Genomic DNA, 22,620 nt, shown 5'->3' with positions numbered 1-22,620 from the left:
TCTGAAGATATTGCTGCATTATGGAAGAACTGCGTCATTGTAATTAAAGCAGTTCTTAACTTATATGCAATAAAAGCTTTTTAAGCTTATATTCCTAAAAGATATACACAACCAAAACACACCCAATATGCTGTCATGGCCTATTGAAGTGTAAAAGGGTTGGGCATATAGTTTACTAACATCAAAAAGTTAATATACCTAAAAAATCTTATTCGTTGATAAATCATCTTTTTTGACGAACCGCGTAATAGGATTGCTGAGTCAATCGAGCTAAGATATACTACAAATAAAAATTTACAAAGAAATGAGCTGATAGGTAATAGAAAAGTTTTCTGAATGAACAGCAATATAGGACATACAGTGTTTCACGGGAGAAGAGGGTATGACTGCTCTGTGAGGAAATACTTCATGCAAGTTAGTCAGCTTTCTACTTTTCTGCATTCTAGTGAATGATATAATGTTAAATTTCCGACGTTTTAGATTTCAATTCTAATGGATTGACTATAGAAGTAGTGATTGTAATCGATAAACAGAATATATGGGCTACAGAGGAAAAACCACAGATTCGTGAATGAAAGATTTGTATATGCTTTTAAAATTTACAGTAGAGAAGTGTTCTCATGAATGTATCTGTTACTAACTTTTTATAGATCAGATGATCCCATCAGAATCCAAACAAAAGGACGGGGAAGAAAATTCTTGGGATTTAGAGGTACTATGTATTATCAATTTTTTTTAATTTAGTATTGCATGATATGAAAACATAAAACCAGAGGTTTAGATATTATTTTCTCACCTCTGCATATGTCACCCCCATTTTATTTTTGATATTTTTCAGGTTGTGCTTGATAGAGAATCTGTGTGCTAGGTAGATTACTGCTTCATAGCGAATTTTTTTGAAGAAGATTTTGATTAGGAAATTTTGATACTCACCATATTAGGATTTTTCCATGGAAATTGTTTACTGATATTACTTTTAACAGGGTGTCCGTGAGACTGTTTCACAGAAGGATGTGTGTTTACCCAAGGCTACACCTCAAAAGAATTCCATACGATAAGTGGAAAATTAGAAGGTAAGAACATTTTTTATTGAAAACGTCATTTGACCTAATATTTCTCTAAACTGATGAGGAAGGATATCCTCTAATAGCCAAAGACAATTACCTCCTAAATGCAAAGCACAGAAAAAAGAGAAGTGAAATGGTGATATGTCATACATCTTTTCAGCTCTAGGCAGCAGACTATATTGAGAGTGCTGAAAAGGAGGTGAGTTATTAGTTTGAATTCAAGATATTTCAAGACCTGAGGAAAATGAGAAAATAAGAAAGAAGAAAGTAGTCAAAGAGGAAATAAGACTGAGAAAGACAGAGCGTACAGAGAGTACATGAAGGAACAAGAAGCAGGTTTATATAATGGAGGATGATAAAATAAAGTGATTCTTTACGAGAAGATCGGGTATGGTTAGAAATTGGGAAGAATATAAATTGAACTTCTCGTACAAAAGTTTAGCAGAGAATTACAGCAAAGGATTTCTGACACTTCCTGTCTTTCTCACTGGTGGGAAGCCATTAGGGATGGAAACACCTGACCATGGAGAGCTGTGTTCTATTTGCAGTAGGTGAGACTAAGCATGTATGCACGGCCAGACATGTATATAATTTGTCAGGTACACTCCGTATAGACCAGAAGTTTTCATAGAAAATCAGCTGAAAACCTTGTTAACAATTCACACCGTGATTCAGCCGACTTGGGATTCTGCATTTTTCATAAGTTCTGGCGATGCCGATGCTGGTGGTCCTTGGACCTTGCTCTGAGTTATTTTTGATGTAAATTCATTTTCTGTCTCAAGGGCCTGAGAGCTCCTCAAGTTTTCTATGGGCCTTGATTTTTATCCTATAACATGTGGGAACATTAGGTTACTTAAGGCAATTATTGTTTCCTCTACATTTCTGATGTTTCTCCAAGGGGTCACAAGGGACTCTGAAGATATTACTTCTTTAGGGAAGAACTGTGTCTTTGTAATTAAAGCAGTTCTTGATTTATATGCAATAAAAGTGTTTTTAACTTATCTTCCTAAAACATAAACACAGCCAAAACACGCCCAATAGGCTGTCATGGTGTAGTGAAATGTAAAACCCTTGGACAATATAGTTTACTAACATCAAAATTTAATATCCCTAAAAAATCTTATTCGTTGATAAATCATATTTTTTGACGAACTGTGTAATAAAGATTGCTGAGTCAATGAGGTAAGAATACCACACAGTAAAAATTTACAAAGAAATGAGAGATGATAGGTAAAGTTTTCTGAATGGACAGCCAATAAAAGACATACAATGTTTCACGGAGAAGAGGGTATGACTGCTTTGTGAGGAATAATTCATACAACGTAGTCAAATTTCTATTTTTCTGCATTCTAATAAATGACATAATGTTGTTTTTCAGATGTTTTAGATTTCAATTCTAATGGATTGACTATAGAAGTAGTGATTGTAATCGATAAAAAGAGTATACGGGCTATACTGGAGGAAAACCACAGATTCGGGAATGAAACATTTGTATTTGTTTTTAAAATTTATAGTAGAGAAATGTTCTCATCAATGTATCTGTGATTAACTTTTTATAGATCAGATGATCCCATCAGAATCCAAACAAAAGGATGAGGAAGAAAATTCTTGGGATTTAGAGGTACTATGTATTATCAATGTTTTCTTAATACTAGTATTGCATGATATGAAAACATAAAATCAGAGGCTTAGGCTTTATCTTCTCACCTCTGCATATGTCACCCCAAATTATTTTTGATATTTTTCAGGATACACTTCATAGAGAATCTACATTCTAGCTAATTATTGCTTCATTGTGAAAATCTGCTAATGTGTAGGATTAATTTAAAAAGCCAGCGTGGTATAGTGGCTTAGAAGTCACTAGCAATTCTCATGGGATCTGAAGAACGTTTGTGTAAAAGCGAAGGAATTACACTGATTCCAGCTATTTGCAAATATATGCTTCTGTGGTATATTTAGATGTACAAACCTTCTAACTGGCTTCATAGAGAGACAGTTTAAACTGCAGTATTGTAAAAGCTGGGACCTGAAAAGTTAATGGCTGGGACTTGAACGTATTGACATATCTTTATTGTTCAATATAGAGCTGAGGGAACATTTCAGGAGAAAGAAAAGTCTGAGGAATAGGAAACCTTGTGGGACTGTAATAACAAGAGTGTTGGTTGAGTATTCTTTTAAAAAATATAAATTATTTTCACGAATAGAACTCCTTGAGTCCCTTTGTGACAGTCAAGCTGCAGCAGCATGAGCGTCAAATAGTAGTGATGTATTTTAAGGTCACAACTATGGAAAGACATAGAAAGAATCTGACCTCTTACAAACAAGCAGCTGCTGCCTGGTGGTAACAGCAAAGGGTGGAAGTGAATAGACAGGTAGATTTTATCTGGTTTGTCATTAGACAAAAAAACTTTAATATTTGTTTGCTTTCATTTAGACATGACATAATTTTTTTCTTACTTCATTTACTTTCTATTCAAGCACTTTTTCTGTCAGCATAAATTTTGTCAAAAACATATTGCTGATTTTAAGCCGCTGTTTACCAAAATAAAGCAGCTTTTTCAACATTCTGTGCATATATTATATGTCAGACTCTAAAAGTTCTCTTCATGACATGCATCATTTTTAACACTAAACAATTCTATAATCATGAATATTTTAAATGTTTAATGTGGTATGCGTTATGGTAAGTAGCAAGTGTGTTGTATTTTGTTTGAAAAGTCATGTTTAGTTTTGATGAGGACTACAACATAAGTTAGATACTTTAAAGAGATAGTTTTTGAAATATGCCTGAGTGAATTTTTTCGGGATTGTGACGTGTTTTTTCTGGTCAGTAACCAAGTTAATGGCTACATGAATGTAAAGATAAGCTTGATGTAGACAGTGTTACATGAGGTTTTCTATCAAAATGTTTTGATTCTCTATACATGTCTGCTCTTAAGTCAAATTGCTTGTAAAGTAGGAAATTGTCTTTTTAAGAAAGATTTTAATTAGGAAATTTTGATACTCTTCATTATTAGGATTTTTCCATTGAAATTGTTTATTGATATTACTTTTAACAGAGTGACCATGAGACTGTTTCACAGAAGGATGTGTGTTTCCCCAAGGCTACGCCTCAAAAAGAATTCCGTATGATAAGTGGAAAATTAGAAGGTAAGAACTATTTTTTATTGAAAACGTCATTTGACCAAATATTTCTCTAAACTGATGAGGAAGGATATCCTCTAAAAGCCGAAGAAAATTACCTCCTAAATGCAAAGCACAGAAAAAAAGAGAAGTGAAATGGTGATAAGTTATACATCTTATCAGGTATTGGCAACAGACTATATTGAGAGTGCTGAAAAGGAGGTGAATTATTAGTTTGAATTCAAGATATTCCAAGACATGAGCAAAATGAGAAAATAAGAAAGAAGAAAATAGTCAAAGAGGAAATGAAGACCGAGAAAGACACAGCATACAGAGAGTACATGAAGGAACAAGAAGCAGGTTTATATAATGAAAGATGATAAAATGAAATGATTCTTTACAAAAACATGGGGTATGGTTAGAATTTGGGAAGAATAAAAGGTGACCTTCTAGTACCAAAATTTACCAGATAATTATAGTAAAAGTATTCTGACTTTTACTGTCTTTCTCACTGGTGGGAAGCCATTAGGGATGGAAGCACCTGAGCATGGAGAGCTGTGTTCTATTTGCAGTAGGTGAGACTAAGCATATATGCACGGCCACACATGTATATAATTTGTCATATACACTCTGTATAAACCAGAAGATTTCATAGAAAATCAGCTGAAAACCTTGTTAACAATGCACGCTGTGATTCAGCCAACTTGGGATTCTGCATTTTTTAACAAGTTCTCAGGCGTTGCTGATGCTGGTGGTCCTTGGACCTTGCTCTGAGTAGCAAGCAGAGACGCGAGGCGCCTTTCGTGGGAAAAATGTGGAAGAGCAATTGGAGAGAAGGTCAGGACAGAAAAGGGTCAGGAGAAAGCATTATGTTGATCTTATTTTTGAGTATGTTTTCAGCCAGAGGAGAAGAAGAAAGGGGCATCGCAATAGAAATTATAGATGGAAGATATTACCACTAAACAAAGAAAAAGGAAAGAGTGGGGAAAAGAAGTTTAACAAGTGTTGAATGGGAAGAATCAAGAGCACAAGTCTAGAGATTATTTTTACTAAAGAGGAGAGATTGTGAGGCAGGAAGCAAGGGACAAGATAGAAGCCAGCTAGATTATTTTCGATTTTCTATGAAGGAAAATTGAGTGAACTCACTTCAGAAGCATTTAGAATATTTTTACTGCAGAATGTTAGAGTGTTGGTGCGCAGGAGACTACCGGGATCATGAGGGTTAGTAGAATTGGACTAAACCTCAGTGTCTCATTAATTTTCTTTATTAATATGAGGCATCAAATATATATATTTATATATTTTGTTGATATTTGCGATTTGAATAAGAGATGCTTGAATGTAAGAACCTTGGCTTGGCTTTATTTTTAAGGAAGCAAATTGTGTTGGAAAAATTGCCATTTTATAAAAATTCATTAGAGAATAACATGATACACCAAACCAGACTAATTTAAGAAACCATAAAATTCTGAATTTATGACTTGAATACTTAAGTTATTGTTATTCATGGGTATTATGCTGATTTTTACATAGAAAATGTTATTAATATTTAACAAGTCTATTGCAAATAAATTAAAAACAAATATATCAATATTGAAAGCTTATTAAATTTGCTGTTCTTGATGAGGTTTGTACATTTTCCTCCATGAGTGGATCAAGAAATACTGAGATGGCTAAGCTAGAAATTACAAAAATGTTGGCATACTATTATACCATATGGGTATGAAAATCAATGAATATTTATATTTAGTATTATGCTCTAAGTATATATCCAAGCTGATTAATTCATAACATTTTCACTGATGAGATGTTAATTCTACATTCAGCTGAACTCTCATTCAAACTGTGTACTTTCTCAATGACAGGGCATATTAAAGAACATGATGAATGTTTGTAATGTAATGATATAAATTATTACTATTACTATTATTATTATTTTTTTTTTTGAGACGGAGTCTCGCTCTGTCGCCCAGGCTGGAGTGCAGTGGCCGGATGTAGGCTCACTGCAAGCTCCGCCTCCCGGGTTTACGCCATTCTCCTGCCTCAGCCTCCGGAGTAGCTGGGACTACAGGCGCCCGCCATCTCGCCCAGCTAGTTTTTTGTATTTTTTAGTAGAGACGGGGTTTCACCAGGTTAGCCAGGATGTTCTTGATCTCCTGACCTAGTGATCCTCCCACCTCGGCCTCCCAAAGTGCTGGGATTACAGGCTTGAGCCACTGCGCCCGGCGATATAAATTATTATAATGTGTTGCATTAAAGACACCTGGTGTAGCATTCAATGTTCAGCCTTTGCATTTATTTTCTCAGTGTCATGATTTGCTCCTCTGATTCAAGATCACTTCTCTCCTCATCACTGAGCATATACATATTGGTATTAACACTTTTCGCAAAAATCATATATAAATGGTTGTACAATGTTCTTGTCATTCTATAGCAACTTTTTATTTTTTGTTCAGCGATTAGCTCGTTTTTCATTTATTTTAAGATTTCAGGCTGTGTGCGTTGGCTGACGCCTGTAATCCCAGCACATTGGGAGGCTGAGGTGGGCGGATCACGAGGTCAGGAGATCGAGACCATCCTGGCTAACATGGTGAAACCCCATCTCTAGTAAAAATAAAAAAATTAGCCGGGCGTGGTGGTGGGTGCCTGTAGTCCCAACTACTCGGGAGGCTGAGGCAGGAGAATGGCGTGAACCCAGGAGGCGTGGCTTGCAGTGAGCCCAGATTGCAGCACTGCACTCCAGCCTGGGCCACAGGGCAAGACTCCATCTAAAAAAAAAAGAAAAAAAATTCATAGTGTGCATTTTTACTTCATGGTGACTAAAAAGCAACATAAATATAATTACAGATGTTAACAAGCCTTTGTTAAAGTGTATGTCCTACTTCGTGCTATATTAGAAATTAAAAGTGAAGTACTCAAAATACAAGTATGCACAGCCATTCATTTCAATAGCCATTACAAATGTGGCTCACTAATCTTTAGAGCTATGCGATGTGACCTGTCCTGACTCTAAAAAATTCCAGTGTACCCCTTTATAAAAATAAAAGTAACAAAAAAATAACTAAGGTAGTATTTCCCTACCTGGTTCCTCTGCATGGATTTTGAACTTCAGGGATAATCAGATCACGATTTAGAACCAGTTTTCAACCATACATAGGATTCTTAAGTGTCAAGTGATAAATGGTTCCTTGATGATGAGATAGCCCTTAATGTTTCATCTCTTCGTGTTTTGCTTTTTTATCTTGTGTTAGAAAGTTTAAAGCCAGCTATTGTCTTTATAAGGGAAAATATTTTAGTTACATATTCATTTCCTGTCTCATGGCACTCTGCTTTCTTTGCACTTAGTGAGGATATACATTTATCATATTTTTACCTAAAACAAGCAGATGAATTAATGGTATAATTTCTTATATATGAATTTCTAAGTTTTCTTCACTGCTTCAGAAGTAAATTTTAAAGATATTAATGAATCAAGAAGGACTTTCTCATTGTAATTAAAGCAGGTTTTTATTTAAAGTGTATTGAACACAATTTTAAGCACTTTTTTCCTAAAACACATACATGCAATATGTTCATGCATATTTAGCCTTCAAATGGGTAGACATAAATTTTGTGTGTTTTAGAGAGTTTATATCCCTGAAGTGTCTTAATTATTGATCAATTATCTCTCAATGAAAACCACATATGTAGTTGGTATTTCTAAATGTACTAAAGTGTGTCATACTGAAAAAATAAAAAAGTAGAGAAAAATGAGAGATTAAACATGTTTTATTCATATTATTTGATGAAATGAGATATACTTCTATGTCAAAGAGATGTCTGCTTTTTCTTGAAGCTAAATTTTCTGTAAGAATTTTTTCGTAACAGTAGTTTAACAACTCACATGGTAGAACAAATAGAATTAGTTTCAGAAACAAAACAATTGTAATATTCATTCCTTGAACACTAAAACTGTTATTTTCAATAACCATTATTCTAACATTGAAATACACAGCTTAATGATATGTAAAAAGCCTCTGGAAGCTTACTTCTAGTTTTTGATACTTTCATATTAGGTTTCTTTTTTTTTCTTTTATTGATACAGTGTCTTGCTCTGTCATCCAGGCTGGTGTGCAGTGTCATGATCTTGGCTCAGTGCAACCTCCGCCTCCTGGGTTCAAGTGATTCTCGTACCTCAGACTCCGACGTAGCTGGGAGTACAGGCATGTGCCACCATACCTGGCTGATTTTTGTATTTTTAGTGGAGACCAGGTTTCGCTATTTTGTCCAGGTGGTTTGGAACTCCTGGCCTCGAGAGATCTGCCCTCCTCAGCCTTCCAAAGTGCTGGAGTTACAGGCATGAGCCACTGCACCTGGCCTATATTGGTTTGTTGATGGGTGTGTTTGAACCTTTTTGTATAAGTGGATCAGGAAATTTTAAGAGAACTAAACTAGAGAACCCCATAAATGTAAAAATGCTTGTATTTCACAGAGGTACAAAAATGAATATGTTCATTAACTTTTATGCTATAAGTAGATATGCTGATAAATTTAGAACATTCTCTGTAATGATAAGTAAATTGTACCTTTGAACTCTCATCACAGCTTTGCAATTCCTAAATGACAGGACAAATTGAAGAACATAGTAGCTACATATAGTATATTGACATAAGTGATTCTGATGTGTTTCCTTAACAATATGACATTGCATTCTACCATTATCTTGGGTATTTATTTTTGTTGGGGGGGGCGGGGGCATGACTTGGTCATCTTATTGAATACAACTTCTTTCCTTATACAGCAGCTTACTCTTACTTCTATTAGGATTTTTGTGCTTTAGTTATTGTCACTTTAAATATATTTTCACTGTTGAAATCTTCACAGCATGTTTGGTGAAATCTATTTTTGAAATTTTCTTAGGTATATTTCTGTCAAGTAGGCATGTTAACAAATACAGTCACCCAAAAGAACCCAAAACCTAGTGTAATCCCTTTTCAATCCAAGCATGAGGATTCATCTTCATATTCACACTGTATGAATGTTTGGTAGGCTTTGACAGGCTTGCATATAATCAATTATATATGTCCCTTTTCTTTTAGAGTCTCCTCATAAAGATGGTCTTCTGAAGGTAATACCTTTTATATTTTTATCTTGAGTACTAGCTACGTATTTTATGAAGTATACATTATATATTAATTATTTTGTTTCCAAACCCATTTAGCCTACTTGTGGAATGAAAGTTTCTATTCCAAATAAAGCCTTAGAAATGAAGGATATACAAACATTCAAAGCAGGTACATTTTGTAATTTTAATTTTACTCTGAAAAGAAGAATATTAAAATGTTTGAAATGCTGAGAGCTTTATATTCCCAATGTTGTTTTCTTTTCAAAATTTGATGGGAAAATTTGATACAAATAATGCCAATGTTAGTATTTATGTTTGAAAAAATGCCATTTACAAGCATAAGATTTAGAGATTTAAAAAAAAATCCGCTTTACCTCATGTGGTTCTACTTTAATGTCCTGATAGTATAAAGTTTCCAACTGGCAATTTCTGTATGTGCTTGGTTTTAAGGCAGGTGAAATTTGAGACTGTCAAATATTTGCAGTGGTTCAAATACTGATTGGAATTCTGATATTTACCTAGAGGAATATTTCACTTGCTGACATGACAGTTGTGAGTGTTGTCACTCTGAGAATCTAAAGAAAATCAGGTTTTTTTTTTTTTTTTGACTGGCTGACTGAATGTGTGTGTGTGACTTATAATATTAAAAAGTAAATCAAGTAATCATTACTTGATGACTGTTTGCTAGACACAGTATTTTAGAAGAGTGACTCCAAAGCATTTGGCCTTGGTGTCTTTTTATGCTACTGTAATTAATTGCCTAGAGGTACAAAACAGCCTGAATTAGTTTTTGTTGTCATTCCCATGCACATTTAAAACATTTTACAACAGGCTGTGCACAGTGGCACATGCCTGTAATCCTAGCCTTTTGGGAGACCAAGGTGGGCAGATAACTTAAGGTCAGGAGTCCCAGACCAGCCTGGTCAACATAGTGAATCCCCATCTCTACTAACAATAACAAAAAATAGCCAGTTGTGGTGGTGGGTGCCTGTAATCTCAGCTACTCTAGAGGCTGAGGCAGGAGAATCACTTGAACCTAGGAGGCAGAAGTTACAGTGAGCTGAGGTTGTGCCACTTTAGCCTGAGTGACAGAGTAAGACTCCATCTCAAAAAGCAAACAAAAAAACAAAAATTCTCAACATATGTGTGCGGTTATAGACTATATGTAGAATTTGTTTTCTTGTCTCATTATACTGTACATATTATATTGGAACTTCCTTTTTTGTTTACTTATATATTTTAGTTGTACTTAATACAATTAGCTCCATTTTGATTTAAGGCCTCATAGTTTGTCATTCTAACTCTAAAAACATTTAATTAGGCTGTCTTTCATAGCCACTAAAAGTCAACATTAAATGACAGCTTGTATCAGAGAGCTTTTATTGAAGTGGGAGTATTTACTGCTTCAATTAATGTTAAAAATTAAAGTGAAAATATTTAACAGGAATACATTTTAAATATTTATCTTATTGGAGACAGAGTTTCACTCTTTCGCTCTTGCTGGAGTGCAACGGCGTGATCTCAGCTCACTACCACCTCTGCCTCCCAGACTCAAGTATTTCTCCTGCATCAGTATCCCAAGTACAAATACTCATTTGTACCAGTCACTAGAAAAGCAAATGTTATTAGTGTGATTAGCTTAGAATCATTTCTCTTTTTGTAGATGAGATGGGAGTAATGGGATAATAAACATATAAATTAACTTGTGTTTCTGTAGCAAGAAAGAATAAATAATGGTTACATGTAGGAAGCCAGCAATGTTTTCTGCAGGGATTCACTGGAATTGTTTGAGCAGCGGAGTCCCAAGATTAGATTAAAGTATTAGGGCATTCTGGTCATGGTACAAACCAGAGATTTGCAAACTTCTCCTGTAAAGGGCCAAACAGGAAATATGTTAGGTGATGTGGTCTCTATCACAGCTTTCCAACTCTGCCATTGTAGCATGAAAGCAGTCATAGATAGTGTGTGAGGAAATAGGCATGATTGTACTCCGATAAAACTTTGTCTGAAAACCATTTGGTGAGCTGAATTTGGAATTCCATAACCATGGGTTATGGAATACAACAGTTTGCATTAGATCCCTTAAGTGAGCCTGCGATACCGAGGCTCCACTAACTTTAAGCAGCTTTTTCAATACTTTTATATACTGTTTCTGTTGAGCTGATAATTGTTGTCCCATGATGAAACCCTAGCCTGAACAATTCTCCCCGAACTTGGAAATCCCGAGTGGGCACCAATGACTTACTGACTCACTTACTGCGCAGTCCTTTTCACCTTCATTTTTGAGTGGTCCGTCGTGATCCTTTTGCAGCATTCATCTTGCGGGGCACCACTTGCGGGTTCCATCCCGTGGAACCTGACCTAGCAAGGGATGAGAGATGTACACTGAAATAGATATTTTGCCTGTCAGTGCAGCTCGGGGCTCTGCTGCCTGAGTCTGCATTATTGGCCTCGATGAGGTGGCAAAGTTCACATTATTTAGAACAGAGTAAATGACAAAGATCTCGAGTAAACACCACTAGAGTGTAATTAACATTGCTGACCCCCAGTACAGAGCAATCATACACCCTCGGATGATCAAAGTTTGGTCTTAGGACCACGTGAGTAAACAAGCTATTTGGATAAACCCCGCCACATTCCCTAGATATTTGCTATATTGCTATCAACTTAAAGTAAAGCGGATTAGGCTACTTTCAGCCGAATCATTTACTGAAGCTATGCAACCCCACCGGCCTTCCAAGAAGGTTTTTGTCTATTTCCTGTAACTATCTTTATAATTTTTCTAACCACTTTGTCCGATCCCCTACAGGTAGGGTTTCTTTTTCCCTGTGAAAGCCATCAGTTAAGGGGCCATGTCTAACTAGGAAATATAAATATAAAATAAATAAGTTTGTATTTCCAGTGGGAATGGAGAGATAAAGCAAATGCAGAAAAGAGGTACAGTTAATATGATTTACTGATTATTCAGTTTAAAAAGCTAGGGGAGAGAAAAAATCTCAGGTCATTCATAAGTTTCCATGTGGGGAATGCTCATGGGGAAGGAGTCAGAAATTGTCAGGTCAACAGAAAAGTGCAAATAATCATAGGACAGACCAACAATTTTCTTCACATATTGAGTTCAATGAAACATTTATGTGGGATATTTTCAGTAGGTAATTGGATTATTATAGGTATTTCTAACTGGAGATAGAACTCTGGTTGGAGATGCAGGCTTAGAATAATTTTATTATAATTTTTAGACAAAGCCATAGATCTCAATGAGTATATCCATGATGCAGAAGATGTAGAATAAGAGGAAAGCCATTGACAAAACCCTGGAAATATCACCATTTCACAGAGTCAAAGGACTTGGTAAAGGAGACCGAACAGTGGCTAATGAAAAGTAGGAGAGGAGTGAGAGAAAATGATGTTGCAAATTTCTTTTAAATGTGAGAATTTTAGGCCGGGCGCGGTGGCTCAAGCCTGTAATCCCAGCACTTTGGGAGGCCGAGACGGGCGGATCACGAGGTCAGGAGATCGAGACCATCCTGGCTAACATGGTGAAACCCCGTCTCTACTAAAAATACAAAAAACTAGCCGGGCGTGGTGGCGGGCGCCTGTAGTCCCAGCTACTCCGGAGGCTGAGGCAGGAGAATGGCGTAAAACCCGGGAGGCGGAGCTTGTAGTGAGCTGAGATCCGGCCACTGCACTCCAGCCCGGGCGAAAGAGCAAGACTCTGTCTCAAAAAAAAAAAAAAAAAAAAAAAGTGAGAATTTCAAGCAGTGAGATTACTGAAATGTCAATTGGAGTTAACTTACAAGTTCGGCAGTGATAATCTGTTCAAAAGAATTATTTTAGAGTTGTTAGGTACACTGTTGATGTGGTTAATATCTCTGGTGTCCAAGAAGAAATCTCCCAAGATCCTACCTAATGCTTTGCAACTGAAATAGTCAACATACCCAGGGTCTGGAAAATTGTCTAGACTGGGGAGTATGCGTACCAGCATTTTTCCAGAATTGTCAAAACCTACGGGTCATGTATGAGGAAACGTGCTGTTTTTTTTATGCGCTTCTTGTGGAGAGTGGAGATCTGTATTCTTTCTGTCTCTCTCTCTCTCTCTCTCTCTCTCTCTCTCTCTCTCACACACACACACACACACGCACACATACACACGTACCGTAATTCACCCTTATCCATGAAGGGTATTTTCTAAGACACCCACTGGATGTCTGAAACTGTGGATAGTATTGAACCCTATATATCCATGTTTTTTTAAATATGTGCATATTTATGATAACGTTTAATTCATAAATTAGGCACAGTGGGAGATTAACAATAAGTCATAATAAAACAATAACAGCATATTGTATTCAAAGTTAGGTGAATGTGGTCTCTCAAAGTGTCTTGTATTGTACTCACCCTTCTTGTTCGCGTGATGATTGTGAGATGATATAATGCCTGTGTGATGAGATGAAGTCAGGTGAATGAGGTAAGAGTTGTCATGTAGTGTTAAGCTACTAATTATTTCTGGCTATCTGACTGCACATCAGAAGGAGGATCATCTGCTTCATGTGACCCTGGATCATTGAGCCATGATAATGTTGATGGTTGGGATTTTGATGACTAATGGGCAGTTAGCATATACAAAGGGATGATTCATGACCTGGGTGAGATGGAACAGGATGTCTTAACATTTCATCATAATCCTTAGAATGACACCTTATTTAGAACTTATGATTTATATATTTCTGGAATTCCCCATTTAATATTTTTGGACTATGGTTGACCATGAGTAACTGAAATTACAGAAATCAAAACTATGGATATTATATTTTGAAATATATGTTTGGTCTTCAACACTGTTTTGTGGCATACAACTCATAAAATGTTTAGAATCTCCAAAGTGATGTCTTTGTATGCTAATAATTGAGCGATGGCTGGCAATCCCTAGGTAGCTTCAGGATAGGAACTGGTCACAAAAAAGAACAAGGCATGATTAGGGTGTTAGGACTTTCAGCTCCACCCCTCAACATCCTAGAGGTGAGAGGAGTTGAAGGTTATGTCGATTACCAATAACCACAGATGTTGTCATTCATGCCTATGTAGTAAAGCTGTTTAAGAACCCAGAAGGACTGGGATCAGAGACCTTCCAGAAAGCTGAATGTATGGAAGTGTTTGGAGGCAGATGTGCCCTGGGAGGGCATGGAAGCTCCATGTTCCTTCCCCTATAACTTGCCCTATGCATCTCTTCATGTGTCTCCTTTATAATACCCTTTATAATAAACTGGTAAGTATGTTTCCTTTAGGATTTGGGGCACTCTAGCATGTTAATCCAACCCAAAGATGAAGTTGTGAGAACCCCAACATGAAACCAGATGGTTAGATGTTTCAGAGATCCAGATTTGCAACTGGTGTGGGAGGGCAGTCTTGTGAGACTGAGCCCTCAGACTGTGGGATCTGAGACTATTTCTAGATAGACAGTGTTGGAACTAAATAGGGGATAACCAGCTGGTTTCTGCTACAGAATTGATTGCTTATTTGTTGGTGGAGAAAATCCGCCAACATTTGGTCACAGATGTCTTCTGTTTTAATGATGGTGTGAGAACAGAGGGAAATCACGTTGTGTGTCTTTCTACACATAGAGCAGATAAAGAGAGACTACTGTATACTCTGTTCTAACTGCTCCAAGTTCATTTGTTGAGAAATTATACTTTCTAAGGTTGATACTGTCTGCTTATACTAATTCTGCTAATAATACAGTTTTCTGTCAGTCTTAAAGGGTTCTGTTTGGATTATGACTCTTTGTACACTGTAATTCACTTGCAGATATCAAATTGTGATAAATTCTGTTTTTCCTTGCATTTGAGATCTATAAAAGAGGGGAAATAAACATTCTTAATGCATTAATTTCATAACAATAGTATACTTAATAATAATTTCACTATAGTCTCGATGTATGGTCCCAAATAAATGCTTTATAACAAATCATCTGAGTCTTTGTAACAAAGCGTTGGAGTATTATGCTTTTTAAACCAAGACCTGAATTATGCATGAAAGTGTGCATGATCCTTCTAAACTAAGTTGAAGTCTTGCGATGTCTCCCAGGCTGCTTTCAGACTCCTGAGCTCCTCAGATGATCCTCCTGCCTCACCTTCAAAGTAGCTGGGATTATAGGCATGTGCCATCATGCCCTCTTATGTTTTTAATATTCTGTATCTTTTATTTATATTTGTTGTATTAATGTATTTACTTTTTTCTTTAATAGTGGATGTGAGTTCTATAGAGTCTATATTCAGGTAAGACTTTGCTGTTTTTTAAAATGTATATGTTAACTCAGAAAATACAGAGAAAAGAGACCACTATCTGTCGAGTATGCTACTCTGGGCTAGACAACATATTATGTGCTTAATATTTATCATCTCACATAGTCATCACACAGCTTTGCAAAACATCTGTGCTACTGTCACCTACTTCGTATTAATGAGGCAAATGTGGTTCAGAGAGGTTGATTAATTAGCCTATGATTTCATAGCTAAAAAGTAGCTGAACCTTAAGTTTGCCATCAGCCTACCTTGCTCCCAAATCCCTTCTCTTCCCTCTCGGCATAGATTGATGGAGACCTGTGTATCACTAGGATCAAGGTACAGGTCCAGATGGGATCAATTCACAAAGTCACATTTTGTTATACATTAACTCATTTTAGAGATTTCCCTTAGAACACTGGCTAATCCAAGACGTTGTTCTATCATGTTTAACAGTTAGAGTGGTAACCAGTACCTTGATTTATCATCAAAGTTTTGAGAGCAGATCTGACTTAGCTGTGGTGACAAGACATAGGTTTTTGTTTCATAAGCAAGACCAAGTAAATCCTATAGATGAATTATTTTACTCTTATTGGAGAATATCTACATAGAGATGTGTTAATCATATTTAGAGGCTATTTCTTATAGATTTCTCTGTTTACTGACTTCCCAGCTTAGCTTTTCTTCAAAGCAGTAGCCTGCTTAGTTGCATGCACTCTTCTTTTTTTTTTTTGCTAGAGTCTTTTTTTATTCTTCCATGACTTTCCTATGATCTTTTCCTGATTACTTTCTTCTCTGCTTTCCTTGGTGCTCTTTTCTTCTATTATTTTATTGCTTTCTACCAGCCCCATTTTTCTATAGGTAAAATTAAAAGTTCATGGAATTTTAGGATTTTAAGGACTCTTGGAGACTAATCAAAATGCTTTCATATTTCAACCTGTATTTAATATCCTGGAAAAATGGTTGTTCAGATGGAGAGTCTGAAACTCAAAGTGACCTATTTAAATATAGGCAGTAACAAGTAATATTTAAACTCATTTCAAAGCCCATTACTCTTGTTTTTATATCACCACGTAATGAGTGTTTGAATAATAGAAAGGAAGAGGAAATGGGTCTAATTAAATAAATTGAAAAGGATAAGAATGGAATTAGCTGGAGAACCCAGTGGAAGTAGGTAACAATGGAATTAGCAGGGAAAGGCCAAGTCTGAAGAGAAATAATCCAGGATCGGTAGGAGTAAGGGTTTTACCAAAGAGATCAGAATGTTGGATCTTATGACAAGTTTGATGAAGATAAATTAGAATAAACACAGTAGACATTGGGAGTTATCTAGAAAGGCATATTAAATATGGTTCAAAAGAAGTCCTGAATAGGTCACTGCTTTTTTGCTTGTTTAATTGGAAGAATGGACAAGCTTCAAGGTTTCTATGGAAAGATTTAAAAAAAAATGAGCCACTGGGAAAAGTCTCTAAAGTCAGATAGAAATTTCCTATTCTGTTCTTTCACCCCAAATCTCACTGGAGAAGCTTAGAGCGCCTTGAGGGGATTGAAGGTTGCTGAATTACATAGATCTGTGGCCCAAGGCAGGTGCCCCCTTCCGTTTGCCTCTTTTCCCAAGCCTCTGATGTTGTAACCATGTACATGTAAAGCAGGGGTAAGATTGGCTGTCAAATAAGTCATGGAGCTTCAGTTGGGTTTTTGATAACATGCTTACGCTGGAGGTGAATGACTGACTGAGTCTCCATTTAGTTGTTTTCCAGGAATAGGTAAATACAGAGCTTCTTGGTTGGTCATTGAGTTTATCTTTTCATGTATACACAGAAAGAAAGATCTAGAAGTGGGTGCCACTATATATAGTGAAAGTGTCTCTCACTTCCATATCTTTCTTCTGCAGGGCTTCATGGTAGTCTCCAACCTTTAAATATTCAGCTCATCAAAGCACAGATAGTAATCTTTAAATAGAATATTTAAAGCTTGGAGACTGCCATGAAGCCCTACAGAAGAAAGATGTGGAAGTGAGACACTTTCACTATATATAGTTGCTCCCACTTCCAGATCTTTCTCTCTGTTTATATATAGTACTTAGAGAAATCCAATTATCAGGACTCAGTTTTTCTAGCAGTCTCTCTCCTTGGGAATAAGTACAAAGATTTTTAAGGTTTTGCTAGTTGATGTAGCCCTGAACAGGGAAGGACAAGTATAAAATAAGTAGTTAGATTTTATTATTTTTAGTTTCAATTTTTGTTGAGAAAAATATTCCCAATAAGAAATATACATTTGTGATTTGACATTTGTAGGTTCAGCTTTTCAACATTTCAAATATTTCAAGGCACCCTCTGTAGTGTTTTAGGGTGAAGGGAAGCAACAGGGTCTTCTTAAGTGGTTTTTATGCTGAGAAACAATGTCATTTTCCTGTGACACAGATTAGTCTTTAAATCAGAGGTAGACAGTGAATAAAGGACAAGGTAACTGTATCTTTCTTCCTCATTTTAGGTTATCAAGTTTGTTCCAATTTAGATATCAAAAGTTATGTCAGCCATTAAGTACATTATCAGTTCATTACTGAGGACAGTTTGTGAGGACGAATTATACTCAGGGTATGCCAATTATATTGGCTGTCACTATTTTTTATGGAACTAAGAGTGAATGTTCTTTGGATGTTATAGGTTGGGGAGGTAGAGTCAAAAATAGTTAACTAAAATATTTTTTAAAAACAGAGGGCATATTTTAATTATATCAAGAAACATGATTTAATATACCGAGGACTGTTCTTTCCCCAGATTTTGTTTTTTGTTCTCATTTTTTTGGAGTGAGCAGCAAGATATGAACTAGCAGATTTCCTTTTTAAATATATGAATTTGCTCCTTTATGTTGTATCTTTTTTCTCTAAAGTCCTTTTGGCAAACCGACTACTGAAAATTCACAGCCTACAAAACTTGAGGAAGACTTTAATCTTGCTACCAAGGTAAAATAGTCTCTTGTGAAGTTGATTTTCTCAGTTGGAATCTAGTTCTGTATAGTATTTACTTTTCATGTTTTGCAGTGCTGTAAGTATCATTATTTCATGTTGGCAATATAAAGTTGGTCAGATAAAAACATTTTATAGAAATACGAGTAGTTAATTTAAACAGTTTTTTTTTTTTTTTTTTACTTTAGTAAATAACAAATGTTTGGTAAATACTTTGAGGGTGTGAGGGCCATAAAAAGAAAGGGCTGGAGAAAATATAGTGACAGGAGCACTATATTAGAAAAAATTTTTCCACAGTAGAGAATATATAAAATCTGGTAAATTTTTATTTGGATAAGTGTACTTACTGTGAGTTTTAAAATTGTCCTATTGTAACTTAAAAAAACCTCATGCTTAAATTTATCTTTAATGGATCAAGTTACTTATTATAGTAATCAAGGAATTTCTCTGATACTGTTCAGTTCCAAAACTGTGCCACATAGCATATAGGATTTTTGCACTTACTATTTTGATATCACGTAGTTTTTAGGAGAGTGCGTTGTCTCAGTTTCTCTTCTTGTTTCTTTAAATACACCAAAATAATATTAGAAGTTGTGAAAATTTATTTGGGCATGGTGGTGCATGCCTGTAGTTCCAGCTACCAAGGAGGCTGATGCAGGAGGATTGCTTGAGCCCAAGAGTTTGAGACCAGTGTGGGCAACATAGTGAGACCTTAATTCTAATTTAAAAAATAATGGTAGAGGCCGGGCGCGGTGGCTTACGCCTGTAATCCCAGCACTTAGGGAGGCCAAGGCGGGTGGATCACGAGGTCAGGAGATCAAGGCCATCCTGGCTAACACTGTGAAACCCCGTCTCTACAAAAAAATACAAAACAAAATTAGCCGGGCGTGGTGGCGGGCGCCTGTAGTCCCAGCTACTCGGAAGGCTGAGGCAGGAGGATGCCGTGAACCCGGGAGGTGGAGCTTGCAGTGAGCCAAGATTGCGCCATTGCACTCCAGCCTGGGTGACAGAGCGAGACTCCCTCTCAAAACAAAAATAAATAAATAAATATTAGTAGAAATTTAGAAATGTAAATTCTCTTTCTCAGAATCTGTATTATTAAGGGATACCAGTGTGTTTTCTAAGTTATTTAATTAAAAGTATACTTTAAACTCTTCATGTAAATGAAGAATGCAGATTTTACCCTAAGTAAACAACCAGTTCTGGAAGCAGAGACTCTTAATAGGCATATGGTAAGATTTTAATTTCAGAATTTTTAAATTGCAGTTTTTAAACATATTGTTCAAAGATCTTTGATCACATTTGAAAATTTTAAATTTCAGAAGATTTTGTATTTAGTTATTTAAATAATGTTTTTGAAGTTCTTTAGTTATTTAAATAATCTTTTTGAAGCTCTTGCATCACTATGAGATGCCGCAAGTCAGAAAACATACTTGCGTGCATCGTTGTGTACCCAGAATACAGTCTTGCCTATAAAAAGCATTTTAAGAGGTTTGCAATGTGAATGATAAGCAGACAATTGATTTTTTATGTAATAGAATGTTACGAGTGAGATAATATGCATAATGTATCTTATAATTAAATCTAATGAATTTCTAAATGTGGCTTAAATTTATATTTTCTTTTAATATTTAGAATGCATAAATTCACATGCATTATCTTAAGGAAATATGTCTTAATAAGAAGACAGTAAATCAGAGATATGTAGTAACTAGGAAAGAAAGTTACACCATATTTTCTAGTATCCTCCTAGTAGAGTTTAGATTAAAAATATTGTAATGTATTTTAGTCTCAACTCATCTTGTTTTTTTGTTTTTGAGACGGAGTCTCACTCTGTCACCCAGGCTGGAGTGCAGTGGCATAATCTTGGTTGACTGTAGCCTCTGCCTTCTTGGTTCAACCAATTCTCCTGCCTCAACCTCCTACATAAGCTGGGACTACAGGTGCATGCCACCACGCTCAGCTAATTTTATATTTTATTTTTATTTTTATTTTTATTTTTTTTTGAGACGGAGTCTCGCTCTGTTGCCCGGGCGGGAGTGCTGTGGCCGGATCTCAGCTCACTGCAAGCTCCGCCTCCCGGATTTAGGCCATTCTCCTGCCTCAGCCTCCCGAGTAGCTGGGACTACAGGCGCCCGCCACCTCGCCCGGCTAATTTTTTGTATTTTTAGTAGAGACGGGGTTTCACCGTGTTAGACAGGATGGTCTCGATCTCCTGACCTCGTGATCCGCCCGTCTCGGCCTCCCAAAGTGCTGGGATTACAGGCTTGAGCCACCGCGCCCGGCCTAATTTTATATTTTTAGTAGAGGTAGGGTTTCACCATGTTGGCCAGGATGGTCTCGATCTCTTGACCTCATGATCTGCCCTCATCGGCCTCCTAAAGTGTTGGGATTACAGGCGTGAGCCACAAAGCCCAGCCAAAACTCATGTTCTATTAAACATATGTTTTCAAGGAATACATTACTCTGAAATTCTTATTACCAATAATTTTTTCAGGTGAAAAGTTTATGAAACATTCCTTTTTAAATTTTTTCTCTCTCTGTAGTAAGAATGTTCTCGCTTTTAGGTATTGATTGAAGACCATGTTTAACTAATTGAGTGTCATTATATAATAACAAAATTAAAATCTTGATTACACAGATATTAACAAAATAACTAATTATAGTGTAAATACTGATCAGCATTATGGGAATATATTATTAACAAAAGTCTGTATTTTATGTATTTTGTCACATGTCTTAGGGTAGTTGTTTCTCCTTTTCTTTCACAACTGAAGCTCATACTTGATTGACTGATCATGTCTCTTGTTTGTTTCTCCCTCCTCCGTCACCTTTTTAACAATGATTTACCCCAGACTTTTTTCTCACAGAACATGTTTTTTCAGTGTCTGCTTTTGAGGGCATCTCTGTCTCTATTGTCAGCATATTTATTTACAGGTTTCTATTTAGTTGCTATATATGATTTTCATTAATCAATCATTGCCCCCCCCCCATGACTTATTCTGTTTTTCTCTGTTTCTTGGAAGAAGCAGAATTTATACAGTTATTTATACTTAGCTTTTTGCCACACAGAATAGAAACAACCTATACCATTTTAAGGCAAACCCAGTTAAACAAGGTACTATTATAAACTAAAGTCTCACATTTTTCCACGCAAGAGGTAACTAATACAACTGTAAATTGTGAAGAGATATTTCAAAATATAACATGTAATTTTTAAATTTTAATTATTTCTGTAATACTATAAACTATGTAAGGGTAAATTTTTGTCCCAGGTTATTTTGGTTAAAAAAGTTATCTAATGGATACCACCATATTTATATAATAATAAATTAGATGAAGGGGATGATAGGATATAATTAATTGAAGAAGGGTAAGATAAACATAGAGACTACATTAGAGAGTCAAGATGAGACAGATTTTTATAAATACACAGCAAAAATATTGGTTTCAATGAGAGCAGGAACTCTCCATAATAAAAGATATGATATAAATTATTTAAAATAAAAATTAAGAAAACATAGCCAGCTAATAAAATATAGCTCAGGTGTTTTTGAGTGACTTATAGCTGATTTTAATAAAAAGCTGAAAGAAAACATAAGGACAAGTATGGGTAAGAACAATTTGTTGTACTCTTTAAAATACCTTGTAGAGAATAATTTGAATGTTTCTAACATAAATTAAAGATACATACTTAAGGCGATTGATATCTCAATTATTCTGATTTGATTATGTGAATGTATTAAGTGATAATATGTACCCCTAAAACATGTACATTTATAGTGTGTCAACAAAAAATTTATAAACATGTCATGCAAATTTAATTCTCACTTCTTTTAGGAACTTTATGTTTTATATTTAATGTAGCTATACTTATATTAATATAGAATGTAAAGTAGAATCTGTTATAGGCCTTGTCAGCTTTATTGTGAATTATTAATTTTGATTCTTTGGTTTCTGATTTCAGATTTCTAACTTAATATTTGAGACATCCTTAGGTTATTTAACTAATTTATCTCACTCTTTGATATAACTTTGGCAGCTGTTTTGAATATTTTTGATAACAGAGTATAAACA

General features: G+C 35.6%; 1 protein-coding gene across 1 annotated transcript in view; it reads left to right on the top strand.

The window, feature by feature from the left end:
- ANKRD30A (ankyrin repeat domain 30A) overlaps positions 1 to 22,620 on the top strand; it is a 159,289-nt gene that overhangs the window by 53,248 nt on the left and 83,421 nt on the right. The window contains exons 19-22 of the mRNA XM_033208467.1: positions 9,269 to 9,297; positions 9,391 to 9,463; positions 15,539 to 15,569; positions 18,468 to 18,540. Of these exons, the coding sequence (XP_033064358.1) occupies positions 9,269 to 9,297; positions 9,391 to 9,463; positions 15,539 to 15,569; positions 18,468 to 18,540 (206 nt within the window). The remainder of the gene's footprint in view (positions 1 to 9,268; positions 9,298 to 9,390; positions 9,464 to 15,538; positions 15,570 to 18,467; positions 18,541 to 22,620) is intronic.

The sequence above is a fragment of the Trachypithecus francoisi genome, unplaced genomic scaffold, assembly GCF_009764315.1.
Source record: "Trachypithecus francoisi isolate TF-2019V2 unplaced genomic scaffold, Tfra_2.0 Lachesis_group9, whole genome shotgun sequence".
Taxonomy (NCBI): domain Eukaryota; kingdom Metazoa; phylum Chordata; class Mammalia; order Primates; family Cercopithecidae; genus Trachypithecus; species Trachypithecus francoisi.
The sequence above is the reverse complement of the archived record's forward strand: the minus strand, read 5'-3'. Positions and strand labels throughout refer to the sequence as shown.